Below are 20,148 nucleotides of genomic sequence, written 5' to 3' on the forward strand. Positions count from 1 at the left end.
AATATTGAACATACCAAAGGAACAAATTAAAATAACCAAAATCTACTTTCCAGTAGGTTTATTCTCTTCAGAAATAGAGAAGGTTGTAAACCAGGATTACGTCATTTAGAGTCGGTTTGCTAACTCGTAAACTCTTCTACAACAGTGCTTTCTTAATTTACTCATTCCCAACAGATTCTCAGTCGTATACATCTCTGTTTGCAGGTGGAGGTTGCACGTTTCCCGCCGAGTGGACGGGTAGCTGGTTCCAGTCCGGTAGTCAGGGATTAATAGCCATCAACTCGACACACATACAGTTGAAGGGAGAGTGTTCAGAAACTGAATCGTACGACAAGTTCCTATTATACGACAGGTGAGTTGAATTCTATATATTTTACTTAGAAAGATCCGGTGGATGTTGTCCTAATGAGGCATATTACGTGGCGATCAATGGTACCAATTGTCACGGCCGAGATGGCTCAATGGTTAGAACGCGTGCATCTTGACCGATGACTGCGGGTTCAAATTTGTGTTTATAATTCATCTCGTGCTCGGCGGTGAAGGAAACATCGTGAGGAAACCTGCATGTGACTAATTTCAACGAAATTCTGCCACATGTGTATCCACCAACCCGCATTGGAGCAGCGTGGTGGAATGAGCTCCGAACCTTCTCCTAAAGGGGAGAGGAGGCCTTAGCCCAGCAGTGGGAAATTTACAGGCTGTTACTGTGTCATGGCGTTTGGTTGAACGGTGTAGAAGGTAAGGTTACAGCACCATCTAATGTTCAACAGACACAAAGGATATAACATCTCAGTTCTAAATCTTGGTGGTGCATTGGTGACGCAAGGAATGGTTATTGCCTGTAGCAGTGGTGACATCCGGTGACATATTTACCCGTCCACCTTACTATGCCATAAAAATCTGGTGGCGAACAACACAGAACAGCAAATTGGAGAATATTAAAACCTTCTCCATGTAATACTATACGTAGGCTCCAAATTAACTACTGAATTTCCTGCCGGTTCTTCTCGCTAGAATCTACATTCCGAAACGGTGGTAGCTTCACTTAAAATAGTTTGTTAAATGACGATACAAAAGTACTGGTAATGCCTGCTTGAATATTTATAATTTATATAATTTTGATTTTTTGCTTTCCACGATTAATGATCAAATGGTGTTGAAGTCTTTTTAATCCCAATAAAATATACCAATATCTAATTTTGTATACAAGACGCCTAAAGTATTAGTATTATTATTTAGTGGATAAAACATAGATATTAACCAATTATAACAGCTATTGCCGTCTTTACCATATGGGGCACATGCCCAGGGCCCCCATCCCGAGAGGGCCTCGAAGAACCAACAATTTCTTTCACACGTTTGTGCTTACGTTGACTGCTATGCTATATTTTCGAAATTGCCATATTTAGTAAGAAATAACTAACATTTGTATATGGTGGTAAATATCTACCAAAAGGACCCCAAATTCATGGGTGCCCAAGGGCCCTAGCATAGCTCGAGACGGCATGGATAACAGCTCAAATCCAAGGAAGCACTTGTCAGAAGTCTCGTATCTTGTATTTTTTTTATATAACATACTAGCGACACGTCCCGACTTTGTACTAGTTAATTTCATACAAACCCCTCACATTTTCACCCATTAAAGTAAATATTTAAAAGAATCACTTTTTCTGAATTTCAAATTTCTAGACTCGTGTTGGAAATTTTTGGCTGCGTGTTGATGGTCACTCACGGCGTATAGTATACTAGATATATTTTCCAAAATCAGCAAATTATTTTAGAATAACTCAGAATATATATTTAGTTTCTATGAAATTTTTAAATGCAATAATAGCGTCAGTTTGAGCGCCGCGCTTTATGGTTACTAAATCTTTTATGGGACAATTAGGGTTTTACAGGCAGGATGTCTGAAAACTCGAAATTTTTCCGTTGTTAAATTTAAAATGTTGTTATATTATTTTGTAGATTTACTTAGTTCGGGAATGTAAGAGCCAGGTGAAGTAAAAATTTAATAAGAAGTGTATTCGACTGTTAGTGTCCTATGGCTGAGGTACTACATACCCCGCTTTTTTGAGGAGAACTGCTATACGTGCCCTTCTGAGCACGCGATGGTTTGTAAACACAAATTGAACACGTGACAACTCTGTGTTGCTTGTTCTGGTTCGAATATTTCTTAAAGATATAAATTAATAGTAGTATTTTCTAATATTTGTACGTATATAATTAATTTAACTTTTTTTTGTATTTGTTTTCAGGAGCTTCGACTGCTACAGGTGTATGGTCATACATGAGAAGCACAAGTATGTGCTGCAATATAAAGAAAGTGAGTTGATTATTTACTTGGTGTAAGGGTTTCGTGCTAGTCTGGGTAGGTACCACCCACTCATTAGATATTGTACCGCCGAACAGCGGTATTAAGTATTATTGTGTTCCGATTTGAAGGGTGGTCAAGGTAGTGTTTAATGGTTAACTAAAGGCCCGAGGGACATAACATTGTTCACAAGTTCGGTGGCGAATTGGCGATGTAAGGAATGGTCAATATTTCTTAAAGTGATATTGTTTTTTGGCAGTGGTGGATACTTGCAATCAGGTGGACCATCCCCGCCTACCTATTTCGTATAAAAAAATCAATTTCCCCCCTCCAACCTAACACACGCGTACATTCATGTTGAATTCATTCGGCATTTTAGTAGCCTTTATACGAGACAAGTACTATGTAGTCACGACTTTATAATTATATAGCCCAAGGGGTCAGGATCGAACCTGCGTCTTTTTACTTCGCTAGATTTGAAAAGAAAGATCTCAGGCCTGAATAGAACTGGCGAAAGAAAGTCAGTGGGTTTTATGTTTTATTATTTATTCCACCGAACGGCCTAGGCCTCCGGGCCTTCGATCGGCTGATCGTTTCATTCCCAAGATGCGATATCGACTATACGCTTTGTGTTCGATTCATTTTTACTTCTTGACAGCTCTGTACGGTATTACATCGAGCGTCACGTCTCAAATATGTTCAACCGCAGTAGATTGCATTCGATCGTGTGGCGGTCAATGAGTTTCATTAAAGCGAATATAATTTATGAAATTTTTAATTGAATCCTGCTTGCTAATTTTCTAGCACGAAATTATTATAGTTTTAGAGTTGAAACTCCTTGTACTCGTTTATTAAATATGGCGCAAAACATGTACTAATGATCATAATTAATCTTAATAAAAATGTACTCGATGTTTTTTTTTTAATTTATTTTATTTTTGCAGGCTTTGGTGTCTGTACGTTTTTGCGCTTTATTTTCGTATTATATGTAATAATCTTTTCTGTTACGTTTCGTGTATTAGTGTTCGTTCGTTGATCGAAATGCGACCGTATTCATTATTATAGAATATCTCATGTCATTCTCAATGATTAAACTTTTTTTTTTAATTATAGGGAATTAATTAACTTCTTATAATATATCCGACCAGAAGTGAAAATGACAGTTTAAAAAAATAGACTAATAACAATAAGAATAATAATAATAAGTAAATAACAGTCAACGATAACATTAATTACTTTAAATGAATAATTATTATTAATAACAAAAACCAATCAAAACGACAAATTTTCCATGACTCAGAAACAGTATGTCCGATGTACCCGAACTTCGCGCCAAAAGTAAACTCAAGACTCTGTGCTAGACGACCTCGTATTTTTTTTTTTTTAATAAATTATGCTACAAAGTATTGATGCATTAGGCGGGAACAATATATACATATATATAAATTATGTATGTATACATATTAAAATTTATGGATTTCAACAAGGATACTGACGCTAGAGACGCTCAAAAATATATTTTTTTGGGTATCAAAAAAAAACAACTTATTTACAATCAGTTATTGCTTATTATAATAGCTTAATTCCTTATGAAATATAAATCAATTTATATCATCAGTGTAACGAAAATAGACCATGAGATCAGAGTTTAACCCACGATTCTCACTTTGGCAGATATCTCACCCGTATACCAACCACCAAGTCATTAATGTTTTGATTTCTGATAAAAGATAAATGGATCTTATCACCGTTTCAGCGTTCTGCAGTCAGAAAGATTCGCTTTCGTCGATTTGCGACGAGATCAGCGGCGACGCGCCGTTGTACTCCATGTTCAGGAAGGAGCCAAGACCTGAACCCCAGCCTTGTCCCTTCCATCCTGCGCCCTTCACGTTCACGTACAGCAGGTTTGTAACACGACCCACTCATGCTTCGTTACTGTAGAAACGAATCGTTTTGTTTACGGATAGTATTATTGTATGTGAGGCTTAACTCCGGGGCCTGTTACTATGCGTCAGTCCGCTACGAAACGGATAGTAGGATCAATGGAAGGGAATGACTACTGTGTCATTTTTTTAATGACCCCGAATACTGGGGATACAGGCGAGTTGCTTAAAGCCTATCAAGTACCCCATTACTGCAACAGGGGAACCTAGTACCCGGAACAAACAAACAAACAGACGGACAGACAGACAAACCATACATACAGATACACTTTGAAAATTGTAAAAATGGTGTTACTGTCTAAATATCACGTAAACATACATAGGAGTCATTCATTAATGTCATATTTTTTAGATTTATATTTAAACAGATATTCCGTCTCATTTCAGGGGTTCGGGAGATTGTGCGTATCCACCATCCCGGGCGGAATCCTGCACGGATGACTCGAGGCTGCTGCTGAGATACATGGCCTGTCCAGATGTACCCGGCACGGAGAGCAATGGTAATATTTTTTTTCATGAAGTTTGATGGGCGAGTGGGCCACCTGATGGTGCCAAGTAGGGCTTGCACAAAGCCCTGCCACAACTAACTCCTAATATCTATATAATCTTCTAACTAACTCCTAATCTAATAACTAACTCCTACCACCAACTGCTTTCATGGAAACTATTGGGTAGATTAATGGCCTTTTCAGAGGCGAGTAGACGAGTGGCTAGACTAACTGAGTCTTGATGGGCAAGCATCTCGTGCTTGGGAAAACGTCGTGAGGAAACCTGCACGTGTTGATAAAGATTGGTCGCATATGTGACCCGTATTCAATTAGGATGAAATAAGCTCTTAAGTCTTCTCCTCGAGAAGAGAGGACTTTGCCCAGCAGTGGAAAACCAGTGGTTGTTACTTTGCTTTTACTTAACTCAAACATTTGAGTATGTGTGGCTGTATTCTACTCATAGAATATAAGTTATCTAATATAATTAGGGTAATTTTAGTTTATTACAGATACTTCTTCTTTCTTAAGTTTGCCTTGAATAACCTTAGGTTTCTTATTCTTAATTTTCAGTGGAAGAGTTGGTGTGCCTGGCGACTTGGAAGGAAGGTTCAACGAGGTACCTCGTGGGCCAGATCTCGCAAGTGCAGAGGAGGAACACCATTGCTTCGGATGAAGACACTTATAGGTAACATTTGATTTTCTACCTAGCTTTACATATGTATGGTAAACAAAAAAAAAGTATTAGTTTAGAGAAATCAATTTTTTTTTCGTTTGGAGGGGAGAGGGTTAGGCAGTTTAGTAGTTTTGTCGTCTTCTGATTACGGCTGAAGAATATGTCTTATCATTCGAGTAGTTAAACATTCTGATAATGAACAAGAGGGTCTGATCGATTTCGCCTATTCTGAAGAGGTTCTAGCATTTTACAAGAGTCATATTATATTGCTCAAGTCGGCAAATAACAAGATCATACTCTATCCCCTTATCGTAATAATAAATAATAAAAGCCTTCATTTAACAATCTTACATATTACAGTTCTTTCTTAAATATTAAATTTTAATATTCGAAACCAGTTTCGCCAAGATTGTCTTGCTTCCCAGCATAGGCCTCCCCTAAAGCTTACCATAAAGTGCGATCTTGTGTCTTTCTTCTCCAAGTAAAATCTGCTATCCTTTTTATGTCGTCTCCGCCTATTATACGTCTTATTCTTCTCTTCTCCTTCTTTTTTCTTTTCTGTCGCCTCAGAAAAATTCAAAGTCAAAAATCTTTATTAAATACTAGCCGTTGCTCGCGGCTTTGCTTGTTTGGAAGTTGAATGTATATACAGATTAACTTAAAATATTACGTTAATTTTAGACCTCTTCGTGTACCACATTGGTGTATATTCCACCCCTTGGGGGTAGAATAGAAAACGAAAAGACGCTTAATTACGTATATACTCATTTTTAATCTGTATCCCAAAAATAAAGCTTCATGTTTCAAACTTAAAAAATGACGGACTTCCATACAAACTTTCAATCACTATTTCACCCCCTTAGGGAGAGAATTTCCGAAATTCCTTCCTTAGTGGGTGTCTACTTAATAAATGAGTCAACGAGTCAGTCAGGTAATGTTATTTTATAAATAAAGAAGATAGCGTTACGCTTGCTTATTGATAGTCAGAAGTCTAGAACCGGTTCGGAAATAAACACCTCGGACCTGAGAAGAACCGGCGAAGAATTCGATAAGATGGCAGAAATCCCGGTTCTCTACAGGAACCTTTACGCTAGACGCGTTCAAGGTCACGATACTGTAGTCTACTTATACATACGAGTACGTTTATTGACCAAAGGTTTTGCACAGTTCTGTGCAATGCACGTTTAAATATTAAATAGGCTGCCCTAATGCCATTCGTAAGGCGAGACCAGGTTGTTACGGGCCGGGAGGGGGAAACATTCATTATGACGCGGCGTTTCGCACACGTTCAAGGAATATTCTTATGTTATTATCTTTTTCATAGTATAATGCTTTATGAATCTATCCAAGTCTATCGGGTCTGTTTCTTATTGTCCTCCTGGTGCCCTGGCTGCCAATGTTTAAATGTGGAACTGTCCAGATTATTATAAATCGTGTTATGCGTCACAATTCCAGATGTTTCATCTACAAGGGTCAGCACGGCGAGAAGAGTACGTCGTATATAATAGCTCAGTCCGGCGACGCGACCTGCAACGGCCTGTCGTCGCCCACGGACGGCAGTCGGACTATGAAACTAACTACGAGTAAGTGCAGGTCTTGATTCGGGGTTCAGGGGATGAAGATCAAGTCTCGAATCCAAGCTGAGGTGCCCCAGACGGTATGCCAAAAATATTTGGGGGGGGAGAGGTTGTAAGTGTAATTCTCTATCGTCTCTTACTCTCCCTTATTATATTTTGAGGCTGGTGGAAAATTATTTGGTGGAAGTATGGCCCTCTTGCGTAATAATTCTTGATCGCACACGAATTCTTGGTTATGAGGTAGACCCCATACACGTCGTAACTTAAAAGTGACTGACTTGTTCCCCTGCTGGGCTAAGGCCTAGTCTCATCTTTCGCGAGGAAAAGGTATAGAGTTGATTCAACCAACTTTATTTTATTTTGTCCAATACATGGAGGTATCCTAACGATGTTTTTCTTTGAAAATTAAATGCAAATTATACTTCAGTGGTGATTTCTCGCAATTTTCGCTTCTTATTCCGTGTTATGTTCTTGGTAGAAGCCTGTCTGGGTTGATACTATCCGGTCATCAGATACTCTAGCACCACACAGAAATACCTATTATTATTGTGTTCAGGTTCGGTTTGGTAACCCAGTAAAACTACAGAAACAAGAGACATAACATCTTAGTCCTTAATGTGGCGTATTGCTGATAAGAGGATTCATATTTCTTAAATTACCAACATCTATGAGCAGTGGTGACCATTCACCATCAGGTGACCCATTGGCGAGCCTGCGTCAGAGTCTATGGGACGTGGTGACCGTCTACGAAAAGACTCAGTCAGTCTAGCCTCAGGACTTTAGACTGATGTGCTTTAAATATTGATAGCTTTAATTGTTATAGAATTTGACATAAAATCGAAAACTTTGAACTCAGGAAGGATGTATTGACGTTGCTGAATCAGAAAGTTTGTGTAACAAACATATCATAACGTGTTCCAGGTGACGACGAACACAACCGCTGTCATTTCCCCAGCTGGATCGTGGATCATCATAAATGGTTCAGCCTCGACCATACCCATCAGTACCACTTCACCACCAAGAATGCGACCCTCAAGGTATGGATTGTGAAGTTTTCTATTTACGCAATCAGTTCTAATGTTTAAATGTTAATGTTAGTTCCAATATATAGTCGTATGTGTATTAAAATTAAGGTTATTAAGTTTTGCGTAGGGCAGTGCGGTACCTTAGGGGCCCCGTATTTTTATTAAAATAAAATATCGCCTTATTTATTCAATTAATATTTTCATACAATGTCATTAAGGACTCTAATTAATTACTGTTTTTAAATGAAAAGCACAAGCAGCTATAAAAAAATCCTCTCTTAAAATAGCTTGTAAGAGTTGTGAAACAGCTGTTTTGTAAAATGTATATTTCATAAAAATTATATCAATAAAAGCTGAGGCCCGATTTTCATAAAAAGTATATCAATAGAGCAGAGGCCCCATTTCTATAAAAAGTATATCAATAGAGCAGAGGCCCCATTTTTATAAAAAGTATATTACTAAAGCAGAGGCCCCATTTTTATAAAAAGTATATTACTAAAGCAGAGGCCCCATTTTTATAAAAATCATATCAATAAAAGCATAGGCCCCATTTCTATAAAAAGTATATCAATAATGCAGAGGCCCCATTTCTATAAAAAGTATATCAATAGACCAGAGGCCCCATTTTTATAAAAATCATATCAATAAAAGCATAGGCCCCATTTCTATAAAAAGTATATCAATAAAAGCTGAGGCCACATTTTTATAAAAAGTATATCAATAAAGCAGAGGCCCCATTTCTATAAAAAGTATATCAATAAAAGCAGAGGCCCCATTTCTATAAAAAGTATATCACTAAAGCAGAGGCCCATTTTTCTCCGCCCAGTCACACCACTATCGCATTGTCATTTTTTAATTTCTTATTTTCACCACAGATAATGAACACGGACGGTTCTTTCGAAGAGAAGCGACTCGTGTGTCACTCTATACTGGAACAGAAGGATAAGAAGCACATTAAACTGGTGGCGCACGTCACTAAAGGCTGGTAAGTCTAGAACTATCCGCTAGCAGACAAGAACCTACAAGCCGGCCTACGTCTGAACCCTTCCTGGTCACATCGGACTATGAGAGATAGAAAATCGATTGGAGAAAGTGCCAGGACCCTGCTGGGCTATAATATAATATATCTGGCTAAGTCTTGGTACCGGAAACATTCTGAATGGAAACCGACCGGTCAGGAGGACATCATGAGTCCACATCTGCTCACAAAGTCCCAGCCCTGGGTATAAATAACAACGTTATGTTAGAGGATTTTTAAAGAATATTTTATTATGAAATGTCTAAATCACTATTGTTAAATATATTTATTGTGTACAGTGTAAACTCTATATAATGACACTCGAGGGACTGAGATAAGAAAAATCTGTATTAGAAATAGATTAGAAAAAGTTTATTTCTAACGTCTTATACTAAATGTAAAATGAATTTAGTTTTAAATATCTAAGCAGCTAGAAATCATGTCGGCTTTGTCGAAACAATGTTTATCTATAATTTGAATATAAAAAAAACCTGTATCTCAATTCCAGCATGTCAGGTCACGTCTGCCTCAAGTTCTTCCGGCGCGAAGGGAACATCCTGGAACTGCAGCAGGGCTCCGAGCTGTGGGAGCAGCCGCAGGACGCGTGTGCGGAGTCCGGGAACCCGCCCTTCGTCACGCTCATCAGTGAGTCATATGGACTGACGTAACGACTTAAAGATTTCATTGGCCGGGATTTTTCTTGAAAAAATCGTTTGATTTATGGGGAAGTGAACATAAGTAGTCAAGGGCCCAGATGATCCATTGGATGGAAGGCGTGCATCTTAACCGATTATTGCGGGTTCTAACTCAGAAAAGAACCACTCATTCTTCATGTGCCTAATTTGTGTTCATAATTCGTCTCAAGCTCGGCGTTGAAGGAAAACATCAATAATAATAAATAATGTCAATGAAATTCTGCCACATTTGTATCCACCAACCCGCATTGGAGGTCTTAGCCCATCAGTGGGACAATTACAGGCTTTTACTTGTTAAGTTATGTTAAGTTGAATAGTGTTGTGTTATCAATAAAGATATATTAATCAAAAACTTTTGACCTAAAACCCGCATTGGAGCAGCGTGGTGGAATATGCTCCATACCTTCTCCTCAACGGGAGAGGAGGCCTTAGCCCAGCAGTGGGAAATTTACAGGCTGATTATGTTATTATGTTAATCAAAAACTGTTCCTAGTATATAATACAGCTGGGCTATTAGCGAATCGCCTTGAACTTGTAACCCTAAGATAAAGTCCCAGGGGGGTGGGTACCCTTATAATATTTGCTCTGAAAATTGCGTGAGGTACGCGAAGTGTTAATATGGGATTTTCAAGGTCAAGCGATATAATATCCGTCTGTGTCCCCTTGCAGCGACTTCCCTGTCCCCGCAGCCCTGCCCGCTCGCCGGGCGGTACTCCGTGCGGGTCGCGCGCACGCGGAGACGCCGAGACGGTACCGCCTTTTAACTTATCTACTTATTAGCCGTCACCGCTAGCGGTGGTAGATCTCCCTGTATGTTTGTATGGATTTGTACTGTAGCCCTGACTTATCCGTTGGTCTAGGTATCAGTAATTTGTATCGATGTGTTTCGATTTGAGTGTTATACAGTCGGTAGCACGTTACTACGATTGTCTATCGCCTACTTCACGTCAATAAACTCACAAATATATTTTATTAAAGTGTTTGGGTCCGTAGACGAGTCTCAGTCGGCGGTGGCGCCCTGCGCGGGGGCGGAGCCCGACAGCGCGCGCGTGGGCTGCGGCCGCGATCGCGACACCATCGAGCTGCGCTCCGCCTGCGCCTCCACCGGTGAGTCTATATAAGCATGTTTTTCAAACGATAAACTCTTTTTATGTAGAAGTGAAAAATTAAATGTATAGTTCATTTTACGAGTCGAACTCCTGGGGAATAAAAGCTCGCCTCATCGATCGGTTCTCACGACGAACAATTCGTAGAGATGATTTGGGTAACAAAGAGCACAGTGGCATTTTTCTTTGGGAGCTCGTTTCGTGGAATGAACTCTAGCGGTGTAAGGTTTTCAATAAATGTGAATATCTTCCCCCGTCGTATCTTAAAGTACTCAGAGTCCATCTACAGTTGAATCGATATATCGGCTCCGCAGCGTACACGTGCTACGGCAGCTGGCGCGAGGGCTCGCGCGGGTTCGTGGTGGCCGCCCCGCGGGCGCGCCCGCCCGCCACGCTGTGCCTCGTCTACACGCTGCGGAACGGTACGTGCTCCATTCCCTGTGCCCGCGCCCCACTCCTGTACCCCATGCCTGTGCCCTGACGTGTGCTCGCGTTGCAGAGACGGGCGGCGCGGTGTCGCTGTGGCTGAGCGCGCGGCGCGCGTGCGAGCGCGGGGCGCCGCGCCGGGACGCGTACGACCTCAGCGGGAACGGTCAGTGGCCACTCACCCTACCGAGCATGAGCTCACCATCAATGCAGAGTATTTATTAGGAGTAGTATTTTTTTTTCACTTTATGTACTGGCTCCTATGAAGTGAGACGATCGAATACAAAATTAACACAAAACTTACCCAAACTACACAGATTAAAATACATACAAATACTAATATGTTTAAATTCATCTTTAACCCTACTTTAAAGGAAACTTACTTAGGAAACCGGCTCGCATTGGAGTGGCGTGCTGGAATAAATCTCTAAACTTCTCCTTGAGAAGACGGGAGACCTAGGGAGGATACAAACAGTTGGATCTTACTATTAACCGACTTCAAAAAAGAAGAACGTTATCAATTCGATTCTGTCTTTTTGTCCTATTTCTTGTCATCTCAGGACTCTGTCATTCATAAATAGATTATCATAATTTTATTTTTTATTTGGTTCCATTTAAATTTGAAAAAAAATCTTTGATGTCGGTTAAAATGTTATCTACGATATTTCAGGCACGTGCGAGCAGAGCAGCAAATACAACAGCGCCGGAGTGCGAGCGGGACAGTCCGCCCGTTGGCTCGCAGCGCTCGGCGCGCTGTACGTCGCCGCCAGGTGATATGAACGCTGGACGGACGACCGCTAGATTCGCTGCACAGTTTCAAGTTCATCGGGGTATTAAGACTGCTTTACAATTGATACCGATCGATAAATTAATATACGTTTTGGTTTTCCTTTAAGAAATATTTAAAAACTACAATCGTCTTAGGGATTCGTGATTTTGATTTTACTTTAATATTTCGTATTGTATTTTAATAAATCTGCGATTTTATAAGTAAAGGATTTGATAGTTGAAATTAATGGAATCTACCTGATATGTTGAATTGATTCGAACTGCCTCCCAAGTATCGTACAACCAATTATATAACACGTACTCGACTTCAATACATTATCAAAGAATAGTTTACTTTTCCTTTAGTGAATTCTTTGTCAAATTGTGATTATAATATATTTATATTAAATAAACTCGAAGTATATATACACACACACACAAACACATAATTCTAGTTATATTAAATTACAAACAATGATAAAAGCACTAAAATCGTTACTAAACTAACTAATATTAAAAATGCGGAAGGCTGTTTGTTTGTTACGCTTTTAAGACATAACTACTTAACTTATCACTATAAAATTTAGCATACAGGTCAGGGGAACTAGAGGATATAGTTCCCAACGCTTAAATAGACCCCCCCCCCCCCACACACACATACATACACTCGGGTGGGAATCTAGGAGAATATAATTGGATGCAAGTATTTTGGAGGCGACGATTTTAATTGTTAATTTAATAGCATTTCCAGAAAAGTTCTAATGATTTGTGAAATGGAATCTTAATACTTTTGAGAGTCCGTACTGTTTTTTTTTTCGAGTATTTTGTGTTTTCTCTTAGATAATGTATGATTATTTAATATTTATTGATTAATTATTACTATTATTAATTAATTATTCAATCGGGTAACCGTTTTTTCTGAGTAAAAAAAATATATTAAATTAATATTTTCTAAATTTTTACGTCTGGCAATATTTCGTTTTCAATGTCGAAACTTAAGCCGGTTCTAACTGGTTTGTCAATAGATTTGGTTATAACAAATACGAAAGTGTCGTTTCAGACGAATTCATTATATTTGTTAACAGTTTCACTTGCAAAAACCCAGTGTGATTTAGTTTTAATTTTTTAATGTTATTTTTCTAAACAAGCAACGCCATCTATGTTTTTTTTTAATTTTTCTACTCATTTAAAACGGTTACAATTGTAACGTGGGGTTGTATTCTATATTTAATTGTCAGGGGGAGTAAAGATAAACAAACTAAGATTCGCATTCCGTGCGATTTGTTAACAGCCCTGGAATATTACGACAAAAAGTTATTGTTGAATTACAACACTATTCCGACAACAGCTTCACTGAGATTGAGAACGCCATTTTTTCATGAATCCACAATGTTCAGAGGATAATTATAAGGTATTCAAACATAGATTATATAGATCTTGATCAGTGACGTCATCTCAATGTCAAGGTCAGCCGTTTGTTTATCTTCGCTCCTACGATAGGGAACCGGTGTACGAAATTATGGTTTTAATACTCAAGAGAATTATGACTATTTTTGAATGAACATGCCGACTGCGTGCCCATATCCACCTGTATTGTAACTTTTAGGTTAGTCGGGAACTAAACAGAGTTAAAAGGAAACGAAGAAACGTGATCATAATGTAAATATAAGATGATTTTAAGAAATGAAATAAATATGCATTTTTAATGTTTCGTATGTATTTTTTGAGATTAGGCATTATGTCCCGGAGAATTAGAAAAAAAAATTGAATGGACAATTGTTACCATTTTGTACTTTTTGGGACTTAATATTTATAATGTATATTATTGATAGAAAAAAAAAAAAACGCTTTTCCAGTATACATTTGTACGGTATGCTATACAGTTTAACGTTAAGTCTAAATTATTAAATAGATAGACTAAAATGTAGGAGAATTGTGCTCAGCGTTATAAGTTTTAAACGTCCAGTTTATTTTTACTTTGCACGCGTTGTTACCGAAGTGTGAACTGAACGAACAGGTGTTGATTAAATACATTATTCTGAGTGAAATTCAATATAATTATTAAATGGATGAATACTTTTCTAGTTCACACGTTTCTTGTCATGTTTTCGTGTGATTGTAATTGAGTACAACTAATACTGTTAGAACTTTTCTTTAGATTTCTTTGACGTCGAAATATGAGAAATATATCTAAAGTCAATGGAGGGCTAAGGGCAGAGGGCTGTTTAATTTTGTTGCAGTTGGCAACCCCAAACGAGTGAGGTCCTGAAACTGTCTTTGAATGAGATCAGTTTGTGCGGCAGAGCCGATAAATTTGGTTTTATTTTGATAGTAACTAAAAAAATTAAATATTTATTAGTAGTCCCAGTGTTGCCCAGTCATATAGTGTTAAAAATGTACATGTTACAAAAATCGCCTAAAACAGTCTTTGGTAGCGATGCGCAGGAATAACTGTACTTCCTAGAATATTTACAGCCGTCAGTCGGACCATCCGCGATAAAACCTCATTCATTTGACATTTGTAGAGACCTTACTCGACACTAGCGCCTCTCGCGGCGAATTCACGCGATAGCCCTCATTGGTGATATTGTTTGACACTGACGTCGAATACTTTTCGCGCCATTATTTTTTTCATTAGCTTTTTAAAAGACGCTTCACGCGAACGCTATACATAAAAAATCCTGACCAATAGTAGGTAAAATATAATTGCTCATAAAATAGTGTGAAATTTTATTTGTGATATAAAAATTACTTAAGGATAAAAAAAAATATGTAAATAATTACTAGACTCGAGTTCCTGACATTTTTTCTTTTCCGACTTTTTTGTGATAATTTTTGAATATTCGAAAATAGTTTGTAAGTGAAGAATTGAATATGTCAATGCTTGCCTACACAGACCTATTAAAAAAAGAATATAAAACCTAGCCGAAAAAGATATTGTAAATAAATTTAGCCTATAATTTATATACCAATATTTTATAAGTGTAACGCATTTAAAAAAAAATACAGGACGAAAGTATTAATTTAAAAAAAAAAAATAACCGAAGATAATAAATAGCGTTTAAATGAATTGTAAAGGAATTCGAACAGCCATTTTTAAATAAAGTGTTGAATGCACAGTACGATAAGATAACTTTCACAACGTAGTCGATAAGGAGGCTTACGTTATTTCATTTTTATTTATTATTAATAAATAAATAAAAAAATTATAAATAAGATATATTTCACATTGTGAATAATTGCACTGAAGTTTTTATGTATTAAAAAAAATATGTAATCTATGGGAATTGTAATTTGTATGATTTTCGGGCCCGTTTCGTTAGCTTAGTCCATTTTGTATAGCTGATAAGCATTTGTTGAATGTTCTGATGATTTCGCTTTCTGTTCTCGCAATCGGTCACGCCGTGGAATACGATTTGTAACTATTACTGTATAAGCCTATTATTATATTTTGATTACTGAAATATATTTAAAAATCATATTTTGTTTTATTTTACTAATCATCCCCTATATTATTTTCTGTTATTCAATACTTTAGTTTTAAAGTTGTGATCGTTATTTGATTTACTACTTAAATACGAAAACATTTTTTTAAATTAGATTTTCTATTCAACGCAACCCTATGATCGCTTTTTATTGACCCTCGTTAATTCGATGTTAACCACTGGGTGCAGATTTCAGACACTACACAATGTGTAGGTTGCCTGTAAACTATGTATTCGTTTTATTAAACAATCACATCACACACATAAAGGACAAATTATATGTGTTTATTAATATTTAATATTTGCTTGAATATATTTGGAGGAGCTGGAAACCATTGGAAGTTTCTGGATTAGTGTTATTAATCCTGACCCCCTCATACAAGAACAGAATCTAGAAGAAAAATAAATTCATTACTTAACATCTTTTGAAAAAGTGCGACAGGAACACAAAAGAAAAACACAAAAATAAATTTTTCATTTATTTATTTTTTTAATATTAACCAATGATCTCTTAAGCAAATACAGTATAGCGCAGCAGATCGTAATGTACAAGATCCGGTCTCGAACAGAACACCACATACATACAGATGTTAGTACATAATTATATATAGGTAAACACTCGCAGACCGATAAATAGCAGTTATTATATATATTACAAATTATTTCACGAACACTTCAAAATATATCAATGAGATTTATTGATGTTTACGAATTTATATATTTAATAAAACTATATTATATACAGGTAGATTTAAATAAATAATTTAAAAAATAAAAACCCTTTAAGCACAGATAATATAGAATAAGAAAATCATGATTTGAAAAAATTAGCTAACTTTTTTTTTTCGGCTAAAGTATATAAATCCTAAACATCAATTTCAAGACCTGAAAACATTTTTGCCCTTAACAATTACCGAGTACAAAATTACACTCTTTTTAATTAAAATATATTTAAACCTTATAACATTCGAATCAAGGCAACCTTTACAAATGATAATTGCATTGTTTTGAATTTCTTAAAGCCATAAACAATACGGTCTACATTTTTAATAAAAAAAAAAACTTAACATAACCGTAACAATAAATATGCCAATAAAGATTAAAAAATATATATTTAACAAAGAAAATATTTTTAAGCCAGATTATACGAGTAAATTAAACGAACAATTTTGCTATTATAAAAAAAAAAAAACGAGAATCGTTCTATTTCATTCATCCATTCAATATCAACTTTTATTTATAATTTTAACATTTTCAAGCATTTTACATATTTTCTTTTAATACAAAAAGCATTTATGATATGTGATGAAAGTGTACATATTATGAATTTATCAAGACAATGAGAATGGTTTACAGTTTTCTTTTAAATAACTTAAGCAAAGATTTAAAATTTTGCCGCCAAAAAATATATTGTTATATGGTAATATTACACTAATATTGTATAATATAAATCAGAATACGTTTATTTTTAAAATGAAAGCATTATTTTATGAGAAAAATTCTCAAATTCAGCGGCAAACACTTCTTTTATAATTCATAACAAAAAAAAACTAAGAAAATTTACATATTACATTAAAAAATATACAATAATACGAATAATGTACTATCTAATGAAATCGTTATTAATTAAAAATATTAACATTAAAGTTATGGGCTATATCTGTGTAAAAATGCACTTAGAAAGAAAAAAATAATAAAGCAAAAATATTTTTTTTTTTTTAATATTTCTGTGTGAAAACTTGCAAAGACACGACATATTCGTACAAATTCAAGCAAATATAGCCCAAAGACTGTACATAAAAAAATATTTTTTTTTTTAACATGATTCTTACAGACAACCATTATTATTTTAATTAATGTGCGCATTCAATCATCCACGCGGTTACTAATTACATACAAATATCTATATATTATTTACATGGGAACATCTTGCGTTACATACAAAGTGTAATGTACTACGCGAAAATTAAAAAAAAAAAAACAATAGTATTTTTGAAAGACCTAAATTTTATTTCATCAGAATTTATTCCTTTACGTCGGGTAAATGCTACTCATTATTGACACTATCACAAAGTCATCTCTATTAATAAATAAGAGACGTTTATACGTAAGAACCCATACAAGAAGATGCAATACGTTTCCAACAATACATTGACATATAAAATTATTTTATAAATAACTGCGCTTATTAATATAATTTATGAAATTGACATGATTAACTTAAATTTCATGTTCCTGTGACTAATATTAAAATTTTCCTTAAAAAAACATAAAGACAGAAGCCCACATTGAAATGCTTTTACGCTCAGTACATTACAAATTGTCGTGTTAAATAATAATACAAAACAAAAACGCATCAACAACAAAAACATAGGCGATTAATAATAACCCTTACAGCGACAGACATAAGGTACTTAATAGCCTGTGTTCGTTCTATACAATTTCCATACATTACACTAAATTGTATATTCTTAACCCGCAGTTAATTTAATCCACCTCGACGACCTTAAAACAAATAGTTGACTATTATTATTATATTCAAATGACTATTTCATTGAAACTGTGTATACAATTGAAAAACTATGTGATTTGGACATTGATTTGACTAGATTTAATTGGCTCAGACGACTAGTTGATATTTTAAATTTCGAACGTGTCGAAATAAACGCATGCATATCCAATTTAACTTTTATATATATACAAAATACTTTCACTACCGCTGCGAACGTTCAACAGCAAAGTCGTTTATGACTCAAAATTAAAAAAAATAACATTTCCATTGAATACATATTTAAACTGCGTTCAGCACATCACAATTAGTTTATTATCGAAAACGCAATCCATAGACGATTTTGGATTTCATTTAAAAAGGAGGACTAATTTAAAACTTTTTTTTTTGATATATTTCTTTAATGTGGCAATACACGCGTACGTCGGTTGCACTCGTTTTTCAGCTAAAGTGAAAACTATTCACTTACAAACTATTACATAAGCTAACTTAACGGCAGTAGGACGCGGGTTATTCTTAAATACATTGATAAATTGCAAAAATACTGCATTAATTTGAGGCCCCTAATTAAAATAGCGTAAATCAGTTCATGCTTTTTAAATACTTTTTTTTTTTTTAATATATGGCCGGTTTCAGTATGTATTTCTTTCCAAACACATAAATATAAGCTTACTTATATACTGGTATTATATAAAAAACATTACTAAATGCGTCGTTTTTTGTGTTAAAGGTTTTCCCGTTTGTAAATGAATCGAAGATATACAGGATGTATTTTTTTTTTTGGAATCGAGTCACTTTTTTTATTGATTGTGAGTTAAATACTTGGTTTTATGCTAAAGCTATTTCATTAAAGGATGGATATATCTGTTTATTGGAATAGGACGAATTGTGGCAGTTATTAGGAAACTTTTTTTGTAAAGAAATTTAATTATCAATTATGCATATTATGATAATAAGGATGACTTCATTATTTAAATTTCTTTGCTAAGGTGCGGAAATTATTTCATATAATTTTTAAAATTATTTTTCTATTTATTTAGTAACCATTTCAGCTACTGTTTATAAAATATTGAATTTTTTATTGAATCGATCTCTATTAAGAAAAAATCTATCGAAGATTTTTAAAGTAAGTTACACAGATTCAGCACCTTTGGACAACCTTCAACACTACAAAGACGCTTTAACCCCTCAAAATCCAAAATCTCACGCGATGGATGTAGTGGGGGGATCCCGGGAGAAGTCCCGGCGGGACTCCCTGAGGGAGTTATTTCTCCGGAGCTCGTCTTTGATCGAACTCTCCCGGGATTCGAGTCCTCGGCGGGGGGAGGAAGTCGCGTCCCGGCACTCGGACGACGACCGCTTCGTATGAGTACCTGTCCCGAGAAAATAAATGAGATCACACAATATTTCACTGATCGAGGGAAGTCGATCTACACAGTGCGTGCACTCACCGGGCAGGTCCCTGCCGCAGCTCATGATCTCGTGGTCGAGGGAGGCGGAGGCTGGGTCTGCGGCGCGCCGGCCGCGCACGCCTTGCTGCAATCCCAAGACTGATTGTATGCGTATTGTGTTGTCCACTTGCGATTACACCGTGACTAATGCTTCATACACCCAATATCCCAATCATAATAAGGCTTCAGGCAAACTTTCCGAATGTAAAATTATTTAAAGCGCATTTAATATAAAATTAATTGGGTGTTTATATTGAATTTCTTTCAACTGATAGAATCAATAAGTTACTATAATTAACCATTATTATTTTAATATAACTTATTAAAAAATGCCTATTAATAATTACTTAAAAATCATCAAACTTAACACTAGAATACAAGTTTATTTTTTTGTTTAAAGTAGAATCTTAAATTACATAGGCTTACGGTGAAAACAAATATTGAATTTTAACTACTGAAGCGTTCTGTTTTGCTGACCCTATCTTAGTTCGAAGGTCAGAAACGAAATACACGCGATTTATAGGCTAGTTATTTCCTTGAGCTCAGTTACCAAATAACCTAGCATTATTGTTAAACTTGACCAGCTATATATGAGAAAATATTTAAACAAATGGTAATAATCAATAGTATTTATTAAAAATGGGATTTGGACCAGAGATAAATCATAGACTTT

The 20,148-nt window shown here is 35.9% G+C and overlaps 2 protein-coding genes across 3 annotated transcripts in view; one reads left to right on the forward strand and one right to left on the reverse strand.

Moving 5' to 3' along the window:
- Positions 1-15,071, forward strand: part of LOC113391690 (uncharacterized) — a 239,907-nt gene extending 224,836 nt beyond the window's left edge. Inside the window, exons 3-16 of one of the 2 annotated variants that reach the window (XM_064220031.1) lie at positions 205-352; positions 2,256-2,323; positions 4,068-4,215; positions 4,642-4,754; positions 5,313-5,427; positions 6,871-6,998; positions 7,914-8,029; positions 8,893-9,002; positions 9,544-9,680; positions 10,400-10,480; positions 10,709-10,837; positions 11,151-11,258; positions 11,336-11,428; positions 11,933-15,071. In XM_064220031.1, the coding sequence (XP_064076101.1) occupies positions 205-352; positions 2,256-2,323; positions 4,068-4,215; positions 4,642-4,754; positions 5,313-5,427; positions 6,871-6,998; positions 7,914-8,029; positions 8,893-9,002; positions 9,544-9,680; positions 10,400-10,480; positions 10,709-10,837; positions 11,151-11,258; positions 11,336-11,428; positions 11,933-12,036 (1,598 nt within the window). In that variant the 3' untranslated portion in view covers positions 12,037-15,071. The remainder of the gene's footprint in view (positions 1-204; positions 353-2,255; positions 2,324-4,067; positions 4,216-4,641; positions 4,755-5,312; positions 5,428-6,870; positions 6,999-7,913; positions 8,030-8,892; positions 9,003-9,543; positions 9,681-10,399; positions 10,481-10,708; positions 10,838-11,150; positions 11,259-11,335; positions 11,429-11,932) is intronic. The other variant, XM_026627744.2, reaches the window with a different exon arrangement.
- Positions 15,072-19,007: 3,936 nt separating this feature from the next.
- Positions 19,008-20,148, reverse strand: part of LOC113391685 (serine/threonine-protein kinase BRSK2) — a 49,387-nt gene continuing 48,246 nt past the window's right edge. The window contains exons 24-25 of the mRNA XM_026627735.2: positions 19,476-19,560; positions 19,008-19,397 (exon numbers count right to left, since the gene is read on the reverse strand). Of these exons, the coding sequence (XP_026483520.1) occupies positions 19,228-19,397; positions 19,476-19,560 (255 nt within the window). The 3' untranslated portion in view covers positions 19,008-19,227. The remainder of the gene's footprint in view (positions 19,398-19,475; positions 19,561-20,148) is intronic.

The sequence above is a fragment of the Vanessa tameamea genome, chromosome 30, assembly GCF_037043105.1.
Source record: "Vanessa tameamea isolate UH-Manoa-2023 chromosome 30, ilVanTame1 primary haplotype, whole genome shotgun sequence".
Classification (NCBI taxonomy): Eukaryota; Metazoa; Arthropoda; class Insecta; order Lepidoptera; family Nymphalidae; genus Vanessa; species Vanessa tameamea.